The 19069-nt window shown below is 46.4% G+C and overlaps 1 protein-coding gene across 2 annotated transcripts in view; it reads right to left on the bottom strand.

Annotated features, from left to right (window-relative positions):
- COL27A1 (collagen type XXVII alpha 1 chain) overlaps positions 1 to 19069 on the bottom strand; it is a 210210-nt gene that overhangs the window by 177536 nt on the left and 13605 nt on the right. For both annotated transcript variants that reach the window (XM_087879541.1, XM_087879543.1), the window contains 3 exons: positions 18100 to 18170; positions 11506 to 12959; positions 191 to 244 (listed from right to left, as the gene is read on the bottom strand). In XM_087879541.1, coding sequence (XP_087735667.1) covers positions 191 to 244; positions 11506 to 12959; positions 18100 to 18170 — 1579 coding nt within the window. The remainder of the gene's footprint in view (positions 1 to 190; positions 245 to 11505; positions 12960 to 18099; positions 18171 to 19069) is intronic.

Below are 19069 nucleotides of genomic sequence, written 5' to 3'. Positions count from 1 at the left end.
CTAAAAAAAAAAGGCAAAGTCTGGATGAAGACGTGGTGAGCTTGAAGCAAGCTTGAGACATTAGCCCTATCATCTGGAAGCTGGTAAACTCATGCAGGCTGATGGGCAGATGAGAAGAAGCTCAACGGCCTGTGGATTTCTGTTCCACCTCCCCTTCCTCCCCTCCATTTCCCATGGATCTTGGACTTACCCTTGGTCCTCGCTTGCCAGGAAGGCCCGGGATCCCAGGTAAACCAGGAGGACCCTAGGAAGGGAAGGGAAGGGAAGGGAAGGGAAGGGAAAGGAAGGAAGGAAGGAAGGAAGGAAGGAAGGAAGGAAGGAAGGAAGGAAGGAAGGAAGGAAGGAAGGAAGGAAAAAAATACAAGTTGCTTAGAGTTAAAAAAGACATGTCTTCCCACGATTACCCCTATCAAGATCCTCATCAAGCCAAACTACAGGCAGTCCCAGACTTACGACCATTCATTTAATGACCATTCAAAGTGACAGAGTACTGAAAAATGCGATTTAGGACCATTTTTTACACACGTGTGGCCCCGTTGCAAACCGGTAGTAAAAGTAAGTAGAACCCACCCCTGCCCTACACCATTTCTGACAGATGATAGTCCAGTCTCTTCTTGAAAACGTCCAGTGCTGAAGCTCCCACAATTTCAAATATAACTTCTGTTCCATTTGATTTATTGTTCTCACAATCAGGAAACTCTTCCTTGATTTTAGGTTGGAATCTCTCTCTTCGATCATCTTCTTGTCCTTGTCCTCAGATGCTTCGGAGAATAGGTTGACCCCCCTTTCTTCTCTGGGACAGCCTCTCAAGGATTTGAAGACAGTATATATGCAATATTAAATAGGTTACATTATTGTCATATTTGCCATCTGCCATGCCCAGTAAGAAAAATTCCAGCTGAACTTCTATTTTAAAAATTAACATCTCTTCTAACCAGCTCCTTATTTGCTGCCAGAAACTTTTGACTTTTGAGCACTCCCACCACATATGACCTATTTAATATTGCATATACTTACCGCGGCAAGACTAGCATTTGCTCAAAAATGGAAGTGTAAAGAAATACCCTTAGAAGAAGAAGTAATACACAAAATTTACAGCTGTGCAGAAATGGAGAGACTTACTTTAGAACTCCAAGACAAAAGTGAATCAACATACTATGAAGTCTGGAATAAATTTTATAATTGGTTAGATAAGAGGAAGAATGCCAAAAACAAGGGATAACGAATGTCTGGAAATGTATATATCAATGTATATTGAATTTGTGAATGTAATATAGCTTTATTAAATACTTGCATAGTTGTTTGGGAAGTAAAATACTGCATACTTGATATATAATGAAATAGGAGATATGTAAACTTGTATATACATCAAGGAATAGATTACTTATTAACTTGATTTAGACGCAAATGTTAGAAACCAGAGACGTTGAGCAACGTCCATTGTTTTACTTTTAAAACTAATAAAATATTTTTTTAAAAAAAAAAGTATTGGAAGACAGCTATCTAGTCCTTTTCTTCTTTAGACTAGTAGACATCGTCTCCTCATGAGGGACCCAACACATCCTAAAATTACTTTATCCAGAAATGGGTTCACATACTGTAGCAATCAGTTCGCCCAGCACCAGAAATGTGAGACAGTGCGCAGAAACCGCCTGCGTGCGGCATCACAAATGTTCTGCCCCAGCTACGGACCCCAAAGAACGCAGCACACACAAAGTCTGTACAAACCTTAGTTTACTAAATTAAATCAGTCTTTTTCAAACAAAGGCTGTTAATTAACTTTCTTAACAGCCTACAAGAATCCAAAGAATAAATAATCGTAATGTTACTAGGATTGGCAGAAAGCCCAGAAGCAATTTGCAGGAAAACTGATAAGAGAACTAAGATCAAGACGTGAAGGAGAGTGAATGGAAGTTATTCCCTGAAAATTGCTTCAGTTGGTGTTCCTCCTTAAATAGGCTAAGGGAGTGGCCAATTAGCTCCAAGTCTTACTCTCGAGGAGACCTCCTCCTCAGGAGCCACTCCTGCCTTTTGGCAGCTCTGCGCGCCCGTGCATCGAGAAGACGCTCCTCCTCTTCTTCCTCTTCACCCATGGAAGCTTCTGGAGGTTCTGAAGGCCCTGGCTGAATCCCCGCTTCTGGCACGACATCTTCTCCAGCCTCCTCATTGTCCAACTCGAGTGCCAGCTGCACAGGCTGCTGGCGCAGCACCACACCAGCCTCCTCACTGTCGGAATCAGCTACTAGCTGCACAGGCCGCTGACAGGCCACAACAACAAAACACGGCAATTCGCTCATGTGTGCTGTCCACACATACGTGCGGCATCAAAAACACAGCGATATAGGACGGGATTGCACCCGAGCAGGTAAGCGGGTGGGCGGCCACCCACAGGTGGCCTCTACTGTCCAATCTGGCTGAAGACAACCTCTGATTTTATCACAGAAACATCACCACTTCTGTGTCTGAAAACCACTGCATGGCCACCACCGCAACTCCTTCTTTGACATCTTCCTCGCGCCACTGTCTTTGTGCCCCAGTTGTCAAACAGCCCCAAGATTCCAATTCCCTGCATTGGTGGAAAGCCAAATGGGAGTTTGGACACCCTGGTGCTTCCAGTAAAAAAAATTTCCCTAAGCTCAGGAGTGAAATGTTCCCGGTTCGGACCAGATCACCCAATCTGGTAGTGATGGAGGCGGGTGGTTCGGAGAACTGGTAGCAAAAATCCCTGCCCCCCCGCCTCCATGCCCACCTGAGCCGCCTAATCATCAGAGACTTTTTTATTATTATTTTTAAAAGCATTTTTTTCTACAACCTCTTCGGCAGAAAAAATGCTTTTAAAAGTTTTAAAAAAAAGCCTCTGATGATCGCGCGGCTCAGCTGGGATCGTCAGAGGCTTTTAAAAGAAAAAAAAAGCCTCTGCTGATCAGGCAACTCAGCTGGGATCGTCAGAGCCTTTTAAAAGCATTTTTTTAACAATCTCTTCGCCGAAGAGGTTGTAGAAAAAATGGTTTTAAAAGTTTTTTTTAAAAAAGTTGGCCATGCCCACCCAGTCACATTACCCCACCACCACCACGCCACGCCCACAGAACCGGTAGTAACAAATTTTAGATTTCCCCACTGCCTAAGCTGGACCTCTAGATTGTATATATTGCTCTCCTACTCTCAAAATGTCCCCACCCCTCTTTGCTTTAGAAAACAGACAGGAAAATGTGCAGAGCTGACCCTCTCAAGATTTGCCCTGCCGGAGGATAATCCATCTCTCGGTGACTTGATCTCTCAGCTATTTTATGTGTACAGTTTGGGGAGCAGTTTAAGGCTAGCTTTAAAAAAAAACCTGACCTATCTGAAGGGGTTACGGATGTGCGAGGTTAAATTCTTCAGATTGCAGCTCTCCAGCTGCAGCGGGACGTCCAACTCCGCTCCAGCCTTAATTATTCTCGGATTTTTTTTCCTGCCTCTACTTTTTTGGCAGCCTCGGCGGAGAGAATAAACTAAGGTGTCTCTCGGAAGATTGATGACCAAGTAGCTCCTTTTTGAATGATGATATTTTTTCCTTTGTAAGAGAAGAGGCCGAGTGAGTGAGACCAGAAAAACTCAAGAATGTTTGGAAGCTGACTCGGGACATCTCCGAAAAGAGAGACCCGTCGTGCAAACTTTTACCAAAAGCGGAACTGAATTCTAAATCTGGTTTGAAATGTTTCAAGCCGGCAGGTGTGAGCACAAAAAGGCCAAAATTTACAAACTGGGCTTCGCTAAACCAGTAGAGCTAATCCTCGTGTTAAGGTCACCGTGGAGCCCCTAACATTTCTGTTGCTAAACGAGACATTTCTTAAGTGAATTTTGCCACCACCCCCCCATCTTTTTTAAGGCCTTTTCTGGTTAAAAAAGGACCCGGATTGTGGGAGCAATAAACTGACTTTGTATAAAGAAGAACACCGCTTTGGGGGGGGGGCAAAAGCCCTACTAAGCAGGTATATATAAAAGTATGAAGACTATTGCTTAACGCATTGTAAGCCACCCTGAGTCTCTGAAGAAGGGCGGCATATAAAAATAAATAAATAAATAAATAAATAAATAAATAAATAAATAAATAAATAAAGTTGTGGTTTCACGTGAAGATGTTTTCTCCAGGAACTCATATGGAGAAGGGTGCCTCATATTATGAAGTTCTTCACTAAAACAAGAGCCTTGGTGAAGCAGCGGACTAAAACGCTGTTAAATAGCACTTAGCTGCCAACTGCCTGCAATTACTGCAAGTTCGAATCTCACCAGGCTCAAGGTTGACTCAGCCTTCCGTCCTTCCAAGGTAGGTAAAATGAGGGCCCGGATTGTGGGGGCAATAAGCTGACTTTGTATAAAAAAGAACGCCGCTTGGGGGGGCCGAAAGCCCTACTAAGCAGGTATATACAAAAGTATGAAGGCTATTGCTTAACGCATTGTAAGCCGCCCTGAGTCTCCGGAGAAAGGCGGCATATAAATTGAACCAATAAATAAATAATAAATAAATAAATAATAAAAGTTGTGAAGTGAACCTAGCTTCCCTGTTGACTTTGCTTGTCAGAAGGCTGTAAAATGGGTGTAGGAGGTTAGCATCCGCCCCTCTCCTAGAAGAATGAAATATTCTAGAACGGTGGTGGCGAACCTTTTAATCACCGAGTGCCGAACGCGTATGTGCTTCCTGCGCTTTGCTTGCGCATGTGCCATCCACGCTGATGCGCGGCTCCTCCCCCATGCGCACAACCACACCACCTGTGCATGTGCGCAGCTTTTGCGTGCGCCCCACCGTGTTATGGTGCGCACAATTGCACCATTTACGCATGCATGCGGTTCTTGCACATGCAATGAACATGCGTGAATGCCACCTGCGCGGCCGAAGAGGTTGCAGAAAAAAGTGCTTTTAGGAGCCTCTGACGATCCCAGCTGAGCCCCGTGATCATCAGAGGCGCTTTTTTTTTTTTTACTTTTAAAAGCATTTTTTCGGCTGAAGAGGTTGTAGAAAAAATGCTTTTAAAAGTTAAAAAAAAAAGGTTGTAGGTTCATGAGGTAGGCGGGGTAAGCGAGCGGCGACTGGGCCGGGGACTGGTTCAGGGGCGTGGCCACCCAATGTTATTACCGGTTCTCTGAACTACTACAAATTTTTACTACCGGTTCTTGTGAACCGGTGCGAACCGGGAACAACCCATCACTGTAGTATACGATCCCTTAAATAAGAGCCAGCCATCTGCGGCAGCAGCCAAAGAGGCTAACAAATCCTTGGTTGTATAAATGGAGGCACAGAATCAAAATCACGTAAAGTATGAGTACCGCTTTATAAAGTCTTAGTAAGGCCACACCTGGAACGCTGCATCCAGTTTTGGTCACCACATTACAAAAAAGAGGTTGAGACTTTGGAAAAAGTGCAGAGAAGAGCAACTAAGAAGATTAACGTCCTGAAGGTTAAAACATCTGAAGAACGGTTGCAGAAATTCAGTATGTCTAGTTTAATGAAAAGAAGAACTAGGGGTGACATTATACCCTGTTTCCCCCCCCCCCAAAATAAGACATCCCCTGATAATAAGCCCAAACGGGCTTTTGAGTGCATGGCAATAAGGCCAAGCGCTTATTTCAGGGTCCAAAAAAATATAAGACAGGGTCTTATTTTTGGGGAAACACGGTAGTCGTATTAGCAATAGCACTTAAGACTTATATACCGCTTCACAGTGCTTTCCAGCCCTCTCTAAGCAGTTTACAGCATCAGCCTCTTGCCCCCAACAATCTGGGTCCTCATTTTACCCCACCTTGGAAGGATGGAAGGCTGAGTCAACTTTGAGCCTGGTGAGATTCGATCTGCCAAATTGCCGGCAGCCGGTGATCAGCCTGCAGTACTGCACTCTAACCACTGCATCACCGCGGCTCGTATTCCAGTATTTGAGGGGCTGCCACAAAGAAGAAGGGGGTCAACTTATTTTCCAAAGCACCAGAAGGCAAGACAAGGAACAACGGATGGAAACTAACCAAGGAGAGAAGCAACCTGGAGTTGAGGAGAAACTTCCTAACAGTGTGGACAATTAACCAGTGGAACAGCTTGCCTCCAGAAGTTGTAGGTGCTCCATCACTGGAGGCTTTTAAGAAGAGACTGGACAGCCACCTGTCTGAAATGGTCTAGGACCGTGATGGCGAACCTATGACACGCGTGCCACAGGTGGCACATGAAGCCATATATGTGGGCACGTGAACTGTTGCCCTAGCTCAGCTCCAGCGTGCATGTACACACACCCGCTGCTGCCCCTCCCTTCTCAGGAGTCTACATGCGGCCCATTTTGGATGCCAGGTAAGTACAGGGCTTACACTGAGGCCCTGGGAGGGCGTTTTCGTCCTCTCTGGAGGGCCTCTGGGGCGATGGGGAAAAACAGGCCTTCCGGGCCCACCGAAAGTCAAAAAATGGGCCGTTTCCGCCTCCAGACAGCCTCCGGGGGAGCAGGGGAGGCAGTTTTTGTCCTCCCCAGGCTCCAAAAAAGCCTCTGAAGCCTGGGGAGGGCGAAACAAACTTACCGTACCTACCGTAAGTATGGAAACGGGCCATTTCCGGCCTCCAGAGGCTTCAGGAAGGCTTACTAGGCCCAAAACGGGGCATGGGGGGGTCATGCGCAGGGGAGCACAGGAGGGTCACACGTACATGCAGGGGGTCGCGCGTGCATCACGGGGCAGCATTGAATTATGGGTGTAGGCACGCATAAATGTGACACACACACACACACACACACACACACACACACACACACACATGCTCCCCTCGCATTAGCCTTCACTGGTGGAGGATCTCCTGCTTGAACAGGGGGTTGGACTAGAAGACCTCCAAAGGTCCCTTCCAGCTCTGTTCTGGCTGACCTAAGAAGGTTTGAATTCTGCCATCAGCTCTACATGCCCACACAGACTGCAGAAGTTTCGTTTGTCCATCAGCCCAGCTTGCTCTATTTCCTAAACGCTTGGCCTCCGCTTGGGTCCAAGAATCAGTTCTTCTGTTTGTTGGACGCATCAACAGTGGCCTACGCTGCTGACTATTGTGGTGACAAGCAGCAAGGCTCAAATACGCCTCCTGTGAATTGCAGGAATTTAAAGCCGTTTCGCTGGCTTGGAACGGCGTTGGGCCCATAAATGTTTGCTTTCCAGCCAGTGACTCTCTGTTCCTATTTTTGAGCAGGAATATAATTAACTGCCATTGATGGACCAGCCGTACAAACCAGCCCTTTCGGCGTTCGGTTTCAGACCCAGAAGCGGAATATAATTTTCCTGCATATTCGGGGTTGGAAATTCCAGTGCCTCTTCTTGTGACATGATAGCAGGGTTGCAATATCTCAGGGGCTGCCCCAAAGTAGAGGGAGTCAAGCTATTCTCCACCTGGAGGCAGGACAAGAAGCAATAGGTGGAAACTAATCAAAGAGAGAAGCAGCTTAGAACTAAGGAGAAATTTCCTGACAGTGAGAACAATTAATCAATGGAACAACTGGCCTCCAGAAGCTGTGAATGCTCCAACACTGGAATTTTTTAAGAAAATGTTGGATAACTATTTGTTTGAAGTGGTGTATGGTTTCTTGCCTAAGCAGTGGGTTGGACTAGAAGACCTCCAAGGTCCTTCCCAACTCTGTTATTTTATTCTAGCCTAATGAAAAGAAGTTCTAGGGGAGACATGATAGCACTCTTCCAATATCTGAGGGGCTGCCCCAAAGAAGAAGGGAGTCAAGCTATTTTCCAAAGCACCTGAAGACAAGAAGCAACGGATGGAAACTCATCAAGGAGAGAAGCAACCGAGAACTAAGGAAAAATTTCCTGACAGTGAGAACAATTCATCAGTGGAACAACTTCCCTCCAGAAGTTGTGAATGCTCCAACACTGGGAGTTTTTAAGAGGTTGGATAACCATTTGTCTGAAATGAGATAGGGCGGAAGTTCAGGAGTTCCGGCCTCTAGAGGGCCTCCGGAGCCTGGGGAGGCTGTTTTCGCCCTCCCGGAGGCTCGAAGAAAGCCTCCGGAACCCGGGAAGGGCAAAAGCTCCCCCCACCGTGGTGCAGGAGGCTGACTAGGCCACGCCCACCATGGCTACACCCACCCAGCAACCAGGCAGAGAACCCTTTGCTAAAACTTTTGAAGCCCACCCCTGAGGGTGATATCCAAACGAGATTCTAAATTTGGGGACGTAGGACCATTTTCGAAGTCCTGCTCATTTTCCCTTTAGACGGTTAAGAAAAGGCGGCGGATAATTTTTCTTTCGATGTCTTAGCTTGGGATCCAACCGATTTGTCGAGAAGAAACAGCGGAAGGAAGAAACGGAAGTGATTGCTTTTAAGAGGGGCCACGGCTGGGCCGCACTTTCTAAAAAAACCAAAAAAAAAAAAAACCATCACAAGCTTCCAGAAGCAGTTAAGCTACAAGACGCGGCAGCAGCCAAAGAGGAAGTAGCATACTGCGGCTCTCAGCAACATCTGGAAGGTCAAAGGCTCAAGAGCGAAATCCCTTTTGATTTGGTTGGCTTTTTTTGTTTTCCTTTCCTTCTCGAACGATTCCCTTCCTCGCTGGGCTAACTCCTGCTTTCGAAAGGAGCAGGAACCATCGAGGAAGGGGCCGCCACCGTCACCTCGACCCAAGCAAGATGAGATACAACGACGCAAGATTGGGAAAGAGGACGTTCTGTCTGACATGCTTGCGGAAGAGAAGACCGTGGAGGCCCTCATTCCGGAGCGCTTAGTCAGCCAAGGAACAATTCATTATCAACTTTTCCAATCCTGAAAAACCATCTTGTCTGACTGAATAAATGTTAGCGTTCTCGAGAGCTCCATCCTGCTCTCCCATCCAACAAAGCCGTTACAGAAAAGACCTAGATTAGTCATCTCGGCAGAGGTCAAAGAAACTGACTACAAGGCAACCCTGATGTCTCCTTCACCACTGAGCTCCCTTCGTAGCCAAGAGGTCAACGAATGCTATGGGGAAGGTTGGCTAGCTGACACTTGAGATGTTCCACAGCATCATTCATGTCCAAAACCCCATGGATGACTCATCATACGCCAAGGGTCAGGCATTTCCCCCCCCTCCGCAGCTCCGCTTTGTATATCAGGAGCCAAACCAACCTTCACAAATCAATGGAGACAGTCTCCGAATTGACTCACTTCGTTCAAGTTGGGTTGGAAGAGCCCCTCGAGTGAACGTTTATGGAGATTCTCAAGTCATCCAGGTCAGGGTTGTCCCAAAGGGGCTTTCTCAAGAGGTGACTGGACTTTCTTGGGGGTGACGACGACGGAGGTGTTCCTTGAAGATGTTTCGCTTCGCATCCAAGAAGCTTCTTTAGAACTTGAAGAAGCGTCTGAAGAAACTGAAGAAGTTTCTTGGATGAGAAGCGAAACATCTTCAAGGAAAAACAAAGTCCGGTTGCTTTCTGGAGAACTGAAGAACCACCTTGAATGAGAAGCGAAACGTCTTCAAGAAAGAACGAAGTCCAGTTGCCTCTTGAAAAAACACTTTTGGGATGACCATGATCTGGATGGCTGAGAATCTCCATAGACAAAGGATGAAAAATCAATCAATCAGCCAACTAACTTTGGAGAGAATAATAGCTTTGAACTATCAGACCTTGGGTGTTAAACACAGCCAAAATTGCATCAGAAGAGGAAACTAGAGGCAAATTATTATTGATCCTGGTGTAACAATAAACAGATAAAGGAAATGACTCTGGAGCAGGGGTGTCAAACTCGCAGTGACATGTTGTCATCATGTGATGTATTATGACTTTTTTCCCCCTTCACTAAACTGGGGATGGGTGTGGCCAGCACATGTTGTGCAGCTAGTAGCTGATTCCGACAGCGAGGAGGCTGGTGTGGTGCTGCGCCAGCAGCTTGTGCAGCTGGCACTCGAGTCAGACAATGAGGAGGCTGGAGAAGATGTGGTGCCAGAGGCAGGGATTGAGCCAGGGCCTTCAGAACCTCTAGAAGCTCCCTTAAGTGAAGAGGACGAAAAGGAGGAGCCTCTTCTCGATGCACGGGCGCGCAGAGCTGCCAAAAGTGCCAAAAGTGACTACTCAGGAGGAGGTCTCCTCAAGAGTAAGGCTTGGGGGCTAATTGGCCACTCCCTTAGCCTATTTAAGGAGGAATGCCGACTGAAGCAATTTGCAGGGAACAACTTAGTTCACATACCTTCGTGTCTTGTCTTGCTTATCTTATCAGCTTCCTGCAAATTGCTTCTGGGCATTCTGCCAACCACAGTAAGCTTTCAGTAATTATTCTTTGAATTCTTGGCGGCTGTTAATGCAGCTAATTAACAGCCGTTGTTGTAAAAGACTGGTTTATTTAGTAAACTAAGGTTTGAACGGACTTTGTGTGTGCTGTGTTCTTTGGGGTCCATAGCTGGGGCAGAACAGCGCATGACACATCCCGCCCACGGGGTGCAAATTTGACACCCCCCTGATCTGGAGGTCCTTAATCATCCAGGTCATAGTTGTCACACAAAGGGCCTTTTTCAACAGGCAATTGTACTTTCTTGAATTTTTTCCTTGAAGACATTTTGCTTCTCATCCAGGAAGCTTCAATCAAAACTGAAGAAGCTTCTTCGATGAGAAGTGAAAGGTCTTCAAGTAAAAACAAAGTCCAGTCGCCTCTTGAAAAAAAACACCTTTGGGTCCCTCAAGCTATCTTATGCTTTTAAGAAGGCTGGCATGGAGCTTTCAAGAGGAGAGACTGGGGGCTATGGAGAAGAGTGGTAAGAAGATAAAATGGCTTGCATGACATCTCGAAAGGCGGTCACCAAAGTTGGCATAGATCAGCCTTCCTCGTCTTGGTGTTCTCCAAGTGGGTTGAGATTACTGTTGTGGCCCGCCAGCGGCCAGCAGAGCGGGCAGCAGATTCGGACAGTGAGGAGGTTGGGGAGGAATGTGGGCCAGTCCTGGAGTCTGGGGAAGGCTCGGACGAGGGCTCTGAGTTGGAGGCAGAGAGGGGGCCAAGGCCATCTGGTAGTTCTTTGCTGCCTCCAGAGTCTGACATCAGCGAGGCAGAAGAACAGCGGGAGCCTGTTCCCAGTGTGTGCATATGTGCAGAGCTGCCAGGAGACAGGAACAATTAAGGAAACAGGGTCGACTTGGGAGTAAGGCTTGGAGATGATTGGCCCCTCCCATAAGACATAAAAGAGAAGCGAACGGGACGTGAGCTTTTGCAGGAAGCAATTAATTCATCTGGCCAATTCAAGATTGGAAACTTCTGTTTGTGACTCTGTGCCAAGTTTGGCCTTGCCCTGCGTCTGGAAATTAGCTCTTTGGCAGCATTCCACATGAGATAGGTGGGGTGTTGACAACCTTCCTCTGAAAGACTGTTTATCAAGCTTTGCGGACTGTAAATGAAAGTAATTTACAGCTGTATGAATTAAAGAGGTTTGCCAGGACTAAGTTTGTGCTGTTTACTTTCTATTACAAAACAACAACAGAACAATTACAAAACTCACAACCAGCGACATATCAGGACAAGCAATAATCGAAAGAAAATGGACTTACCGGGGATCCTGGGTCTCCTTTCCAACCAGGGAGGCCAATGACAAATGGATATAAGGTGGGGCCCACAGGGTTGAAATCCTGAAAGCTATCTACAGCAGCCAGAGTGATGTAATCTGAGTTTGGTCCACGCGTTTCATAAACAGGATAAGGCCCTCCAAGCGCTGGTTTGGTGTAGAAGACAGTAGCCACGGTAGGACTGGATTTCTTTATCGCTGGCTGGATCACGACCTCCTTTGGTGCAGGGCCACCGGTGACCTTTTCCAACTTGTGCTTTGTGGTGACTGGAAAACGGCTACTGGATGAGTTCCTTCTGCTCTTCATCATCGGCTTTATGGTACTGATGGTTGGTCCTTGGCTACTCAGCTTTTTGGATGTTTTCCTCATCTCTTTCTTATCTGGAGCCACGCCAAAGTTCACAGTTGAGTTTGGGAAGGCCAGAACATCTGGGCGGGTTGACCAAAGAGGTTTCTCCACAGTGGAAGCGCCCCCTAAAACTCTGGTGGTTGTCCGGTGAGCTGTTTTGGAAGTCGGATGTGCCACGGTGGCGTTCTGTTGGAGATTACGGATGGGTTGCGATGCTTCTGTGATGGTCCGAGAGGGAGACAATGCCACGGTGGACCTCACCTTCATGGTTGGTGTTGCAGATGGTGCTTTAGGAACTCGAACAGTGGTCGATGCTCCCTGCAACCTCCTATCCCTCCGAGAAATAGGGGTCTTGAAGACCGTCGAGGGAGGGTTCATAGTGGTCAAATTCATCAAGCCCATCATGGCGAAGTCCAACTGTTTTGGAGTCATTTCAGAAGTTCTAGGATCTTTGGGCAGCAACGGGGAAAACGGCAGGAGGTCCGGTCGCAGGGTACCCAATTGTCTGCATTGTTTCTTCAGATGCTTACAGTAATTGTGAGCTGCCGTGGTGGAAAGATAAATATCAAACTGGCAGAGAGCGCCTTCGAACTGGACCGAGCGTTGGTTGAGTCTTCCCAAGAGGAAAGAGCCTTCCGGGTCCAAGGTCTTCTCTTTCTTCTTGTACAAATCCGCGTGTATTTTTTCTTTCCCGCAAGAGGTCAGCAAGGTAACCGTTCCGCTTCGGATATCGATGGCAAAGTTGTGCCACCGTCCGTCGTGGACGTTGTAATCGAAATAGACGGAGCGCTTGTGACCGACGTAGACGACAATCTTGCCCGGAAGAAACTGAACCCCCAGTTGCAATTTCTTCCTTTTGCTCTTGACTGTGAATAGAAAAGCGCTGTTGACACGGAAGGAGCACACGCTTAAGACGAGAGTCAGGTCTGTGCCAACGGGGACGGGGATAACCGAGCTGGAGGGCACTTCGATGCGTGCCTGCTGGGTGAGGATGACTCCCAACCTGAAGGGGACAACTCCCTGAGGAACAGAGGGCGACAAGTCGGAGGTCCTTGGTCCCACCAGGCCCAGCCTCTGAAGGACGTCCACATCTAGAAGAAGGGAAGAAAGGATGAGTTATAAAGACAACCGTCCACTTATTCGAAAGAAGGTTTAGAGCAAGTCAAGTTTCCTTCTCTATTCTCATCCCTTGCAAAAGTGGATTCGTTTGCTAGTTACTAAAACCAAATATTGTTTTCCCAAAAGGTGTGGTTTTTTTTTTTCAAAAGGCAACTGGACTCGGTTTTTCCTTTAAGAGGTTTCGCTTCTCATCACAGAAGCTTCTTCGGGTTCTGACTGCCCTTGAAGAGGTTTTGCTTCTTATCACAGAAGCTTCTTCAGGTTCTGACTGTCCGTGAAGACATTTTGCTTCTCATCACAGAAGCTTCTTCAGGTTCTGACTGTCCTTGAAGACATTTTGCTTCTCATCACAGAAGCTTCTTTCGGTTCTGACTGCCCTTGAAGATGTTTCACTTCTCATCAAAGAAGTTTCTTCAGTTCTGATTGTCCTTGAAGAGGTTTCGCTTCTTATCACAGAAGCTTCTTCAGGTTCTGACTGTCCGTGAAGACGTTTTGCTTCTCATCACAGAAGCTTCTTCGGGTTCTGACTGCCCTTGAAGATGTTTCACTTCTCATCCAAGATGTTTCTTCAGTTCTGACTGTCCTTGAAGAGGTTTCGCCTCTCATCACAGAAGCTTCTTCAGTTCTAACGTACTCTTTCAACCCATTCAAGGAAAAACAAAGTCCAGTTGCCTTGTGGGGGAAAAAAAAGCCCCTTTGGGACAACCATGCCCGGGATGGCTGAGAATCTGCAAGGACAAACGTTGTTTCCTTCATCCACTGTTCTGATGTGGCACCCAAAAATCATCCTAGGCGGCTAGCTATTAATAGAGCTGGCCTTAGCCAGCAGCAGTGTGGTGATGAAGTGAAACTACAAAATTCACACGAGGGAATTTTTAAGGCGCCTTCCAAAATATTTCAAGACATGGAACATTTTTTTCTTCCTTCCCTCTGATACTATCTCTCGAATTTCTCCTCTTCGTTGGGGAGGGGAAAAAAAGAAGAAGAAGAAGAAGCAAGAATGAATGAGAAGGACGGCCAACTACAAGAAAAGCGATGGTTTTCGTCTCCTCAGGCCAACGGGAGTCAAGATCTCAAATTTTTTGGCACGCCTGTTGTGATAGTACAGATCGCAGAAAGACAAGTAGACTCTCCCACCCAATCTCTTCAGCCCCCAAAAATAAAAATAAAAATAAAAAGAATGATTGTGTGCACTACAAGCTTTCTTCTCCTTCCTAACATCTCAGCCAAGAAGGAAAAAATAACAGAAGTATTCCAAAGTCAGAGTAAAGGAGTGTGAAAAGATTCCATCTATTATTTTCTAATAGGGACGCGGTGGCTCGGTGGCGAAGACGCTAAGCTTGTCGATCGAAAGGTCGGCAGTTCAGCAGTTCGAATCCCTAGTGCCGCGTAATGGGGTGAGTTCCCGTAACTTGTCCCAGCTTCTGCTGGGGGTTTTTCAGAAGAGTCTAGACAGTCATTTATATCTGAAATGGTATAGGTTCTCCTGCTTGAGAAGGGGGCTGGACTAGAAGACCTCCAAGGTCCCTTCCAATTCCTATTCTATTCTATTCTATTCTATTCTATTCTATTCTATTCTATTTTGATTTCAAAGAGAAGCTAAGCCTCTAGGCACTTAGATGACACCACCCAGAATCACATGACAGAATAACAGAGCTGGAGGTCATCTAGTCCAACCCCCTGCTCAAGCAAGAAACCCTAAACCCTAGACGATTCCAGACAAACGGCTCTTAAAAACCTCCAGTGATGGAGCACCCATAACTTCTGGTGGCAAGTCGTTCCACTGATTAATTGTCCTCACTGCTAGGAATTTTTTTCCTTAATTCCAGGTTGCTTCTCTCCTTGATGAGTTTCCACCCGTTGCTCCTTGTCCTGCCCTCAGGTGCTTTGGAGAATAGCTTGACTCCCTCTTCTTTGGGGCAGCCCCTGAGATATCGGAAGACTGCTATCGTGTCTCCCCTGGTCCTTCTTTTCATTAAACGAGACATACCCAACCTTCATCTCCAGCAAGTTGGGGACTCTCCAAATCCCTGCATCCCATTGAAGGCAATCGGAATCACTCAAAGAGAAGGGGATTTTGCTATTTTAGGAGAAAGGAGGCGGTTACTGATAAACAGATGTCGAAGCCACATGCCTTGCCATCCCAGCAGCTGTGGCTATGTAGCTTAATGATCCCTTTGGATCATCCTTAAAAAAAGGGGAAGATCTCCAGAGGTTAGTCTTCTCACCAAGGTCCTCTTCTCAAGGGTTCATTCACCATCGTTCGCCTAAACATCCAATTACTGCAAAATTCCAGCTATGCAGAATTTCCCAGAATTTCTAACATGTTGAGGATTCTCAACGAGACGTTCGAGCATCTTCGGACAACGGCTTTTTCATCACGTTTTGGTTTATTTAGTGCACCGTGCTGGCCAGCTCGTCATCGTAATCCCATCCCGACTTCTCCTGTAAGGAGAGGTCCCGTTTGCTGCCTTGAAGACTTTGGAATGGAGGTCAGTGGAACTCCCTGCCTCCAGAAGTTGTGGATGCTCCAACTTTGGACGTTTTGAAGAAGAGTTTGGACAAGCTATTGTTCTGAAATGCTATAGGACCGTGATGGCAAACCTATGGCATGCGTGCCACAGGTGGCACAGGTGATTAAATTGCAGGATTGCAGGCTAACTCTGCTCACTGCCAAGTGTTCAATCCTGACCGGCTCAGGGTTGATTCAGCCTTCCATTCTTCCGAGGTGGGTAAAATGAGGACCTGGATTGTTGGGGACCAGAGGCTGATTCTGTAAACCGCTTAGAGAGGACTGTAAAAGCACTGTGAAGCGGTATATAAGTCTAAAGGCTATTGCTATTTGTCTCTATTTCTGTCTGTCTATTATATCTATCTATCTATCTATCTATCTATCTATCTATCTATCTATCTATCATCTATCTATCTATCATCTATCTATTTATCTATCTATCATCTATCTATCTATCTATCTATCTATCTATCATCTATCTATCTATCATCCATCCATATCTATCTATCTGTCTGTCTGTCTGTCTGTCTGTCTGTCTGTCTGTCTGTCTATCTATCATCTATCTATCTATCTATCATCTATCTATCTATCTATCATCTATCTATCTATCTATCATCTATCTATCATCTATCTATCTATCTATCTATCATCTATCTATCTATCTATCTATCTATCTATCATCATCCATCCATATCTATCTATCTATCTATCTATCTATCTATCTATCTATCTATCTATCCATCTATCCATCTATCCATCTATCCATCTATCCATCTATCTATCCATCTATCTATCTATCTATCATCCATCCATCCATATCTATCTAAGAGCCATGGTGGCACAGTGATTAAAATGCAGTATTGCAGGCTAACTCTGCCCACTGCCAGCAGTTCGATCCTGACTAGCTCAAGGTTGACTCAGCCTTCCGTCCTTCCGAGGTCAGTAAAACAAGGACCCAGATTGTTGGGGGCAATGGACTGATTCTGTAAACCACTTAGAGAGGGCTGTAAAAGCACTGTGAAGCAGTATATAAGTCTAAGGGCTATTGCTATCCGTAAGAATAAAACTTGGGAGAAAAAAGAATTTGGATCTAACCATCGCTTATGGGTGTCCATAACCTAACTTACGAAGGATTGAGAAATCCAGAACTTAGCATAAAAAGCGAAGGCGTCTGAATGGGTCATACAGAATAAGGAAGGGGGGGGGAAGAAATTAAATTGATGCAAACTCCAGCCACATTCACATCGGACTCTAATGTTTGACTGTTTCCAGGGATCGGCAACCTTTGAAGGACAGAAGCTCGCCCTTCTCATCCTTCTCAAGACTTGTTCCAGACTGGGGGGGGGGGAACCTAGCCAATGAAAGCTGGTCCCCGTTGTGCGTGTGGGGATTTTGATTCTCTGTTTCCATCCAGGCCCACGGAATGACCTTTGAAAGACTGATGAGCCCAATGTTTCCTTGGCACGCTACCCGTCCTCCGGGGGGGCGGGAAATGCCACCGATGGACCAAACACATCGGTTGGCTGAGTGGAAAATCTTGGCACGGCTGAAGGTCTGCGGAGATTCTCCATCGTCCAGGTCTCATGGTGGGGCCAAAGGTGCTTTTCTTTCTTTCTTTCTTTCTTTCTTTCTTTCTTTCTTTCTTTCTTTCTTTCTTTCTTTCTTTCTTTCTTTCTTCCTTTCTCCCTTCCTTTCTCTCTTTCTTTCTTTCTTTCTTTCTTTCTTTCTTTCTTTCTTTTTCTTTTGGTCTTCCAAAAAGGCAACTGGACTTTCTTAGGTTTTTTTTCCTTATTTCGAAAACGTGTCGCTTCCCATCCGAGAAGCTTCTTCAGTTCTGCTCCTCGGATGAGAAGCGAAACGTTTTCAGAGAAAACATTCACCATCAGCAAATTCTAGGGCTGTGATGGCTAACCATTTTGCCGTCGCGTGCCAAAAGCGGGGGTCGCAGGGGGGTGTCGCGTGTGCGTGTGCCCACATCCATAATTCAATGTGCCCCGCCCTCCCGCGCATGTGCACGTGACCCCCCCCATACTTCTCCCTGCTTTTGGCACGCGATGGCCCGGTAGGCCCGTTTTTTTCCCCTCCCCAGGCTCCAGAGGCTTTCTAGGACCTGGGGAGGGCAAAAACAGCCTTCCCCATCCCCCCGGAGGCCTTCTGGAGGCCAGAAACAGCCAGTTTCCCGACTTCCGGTGGGACTGGAAGGCCTGAAAATCAATTGGCTGGTGCGCGCATGTGTGCTGGAGCTGAGCTAGGGCAACACTTGCGTGCCCACCAATATGGCTCCGCGTGCCACGTGTGGCACCCGTGCCATAGGTTCGCCATCACGGTTCTAGGGATTCGAACCGCTGAACTGCCGACCTTTCGATCGACAAGCTCAGCCACTGAGCCACCGCGTCGCTCCTTTATACCCAACTTTATACCCATATACAACTTTATACTCTACTTTATACCCAACTGCAATTCTTCCTCCAACATTTGTTTCTCAAGTCTCCAGTTCTGGGATTTGGCAGCACGGAGGCCAATCAGACACTCCTTCCCCAGAAGGCGTAGAGATGGAGACAACCCCCACCCACCCCCCAAAAAAAGAGGTGAAAAATTACCTTCAGGATTTCCATGCGTGAATCCAAGCAAGCAAGTCAAACAGAAAACCGTCCAGAGAAAAGGAAACCCCCTAAAGGGAGGGGGAAAAAAGATTTTTTAAAAAAGGAGAAACATATCAAATCATTATTATTTCTTTATTTCTTATTGTTTCTTTTATTTCTTATTTCTTTTCCCAACAGAATCAGGCGGACATAAACCAAGAACAATGAAGATGTTTCCAGAGGTGGTATTCAGTTGGTTCAGATCGGTTCGCCCGAACCGGTAGCAGAAATCGGCTCTATGCCATCCTATTTAGGCATGATTTTGAAGCCAGGTGCATGCATGGAAGGCCGGGCAAGTGCATGGACGCTCGTGCACTCACATTTGCGAACCGGTAGGGAAAGTAAGTGGATACCACCCCTGGATGTGATAGCCGCAACATTGTGTTACAGCAGGAAATAGCGTATGGATGGTTTCAACCACCCTGTTGGGCCTTTTTGATGTTTATGGGATCCCTTTTCTTCTACCATTTTTTTCTCCCTCTCCCCTTAAAAAAAAGAACCCAGTCCGAAACACAGAGGCTCCCATCGGCCATTCTGTGATCCTCACCGCCCTTTTAGAGACTTCGACAAACTTTGAAGGTTGTTTCTCACCTCCTACACTGTTTCCCTGAAAATAAGACCCAACCGGAAAATAAGCCCTAGCGTGATTTTTCAGGATGCTCATAATATAAGCCCTACTTCCCAAAATAAGCCCCAGTTAAGATTGTCAGCCAGATGGATGCATTTAGTACCGTATTTCCCCCAAAATAAAACCCAACCAGAAAATAAGTCCTAGCCTCATTTTTCAGGATGCTCATAATATGAGCCCTACTCCCAAAAATAAGCCCCAGTTAAGATTGTCAGCCAGATGGATGCATTTAGTACCGTATTTCCCCCAAAATAAAACCCAACCAGAAAATAAGTCCTAGCCTCATTTTTCAGGATGCTC

This window comes from Pantherophis guttatus, chromosome 16 (assembly GCF_059756535.1).
Source record: "Pantherophis guttatus breed Tessera chromosome 16, ASM5975653v1, whole genome shotgun sequence".
In the NCBI taxonomy this organism is placed as follows: domain Eukaryota; kingdom Metazoa; phylum Chordata; class Lepidosauria; order Squamata; family Colubridae; genus Pantherophis; species Pantherophis guttatus.
The sequence above is the reverse complement of the archived record's forward strand: the minus strand, read 5'-3'. Positions and strand labels throughout refer to the sequence as shown.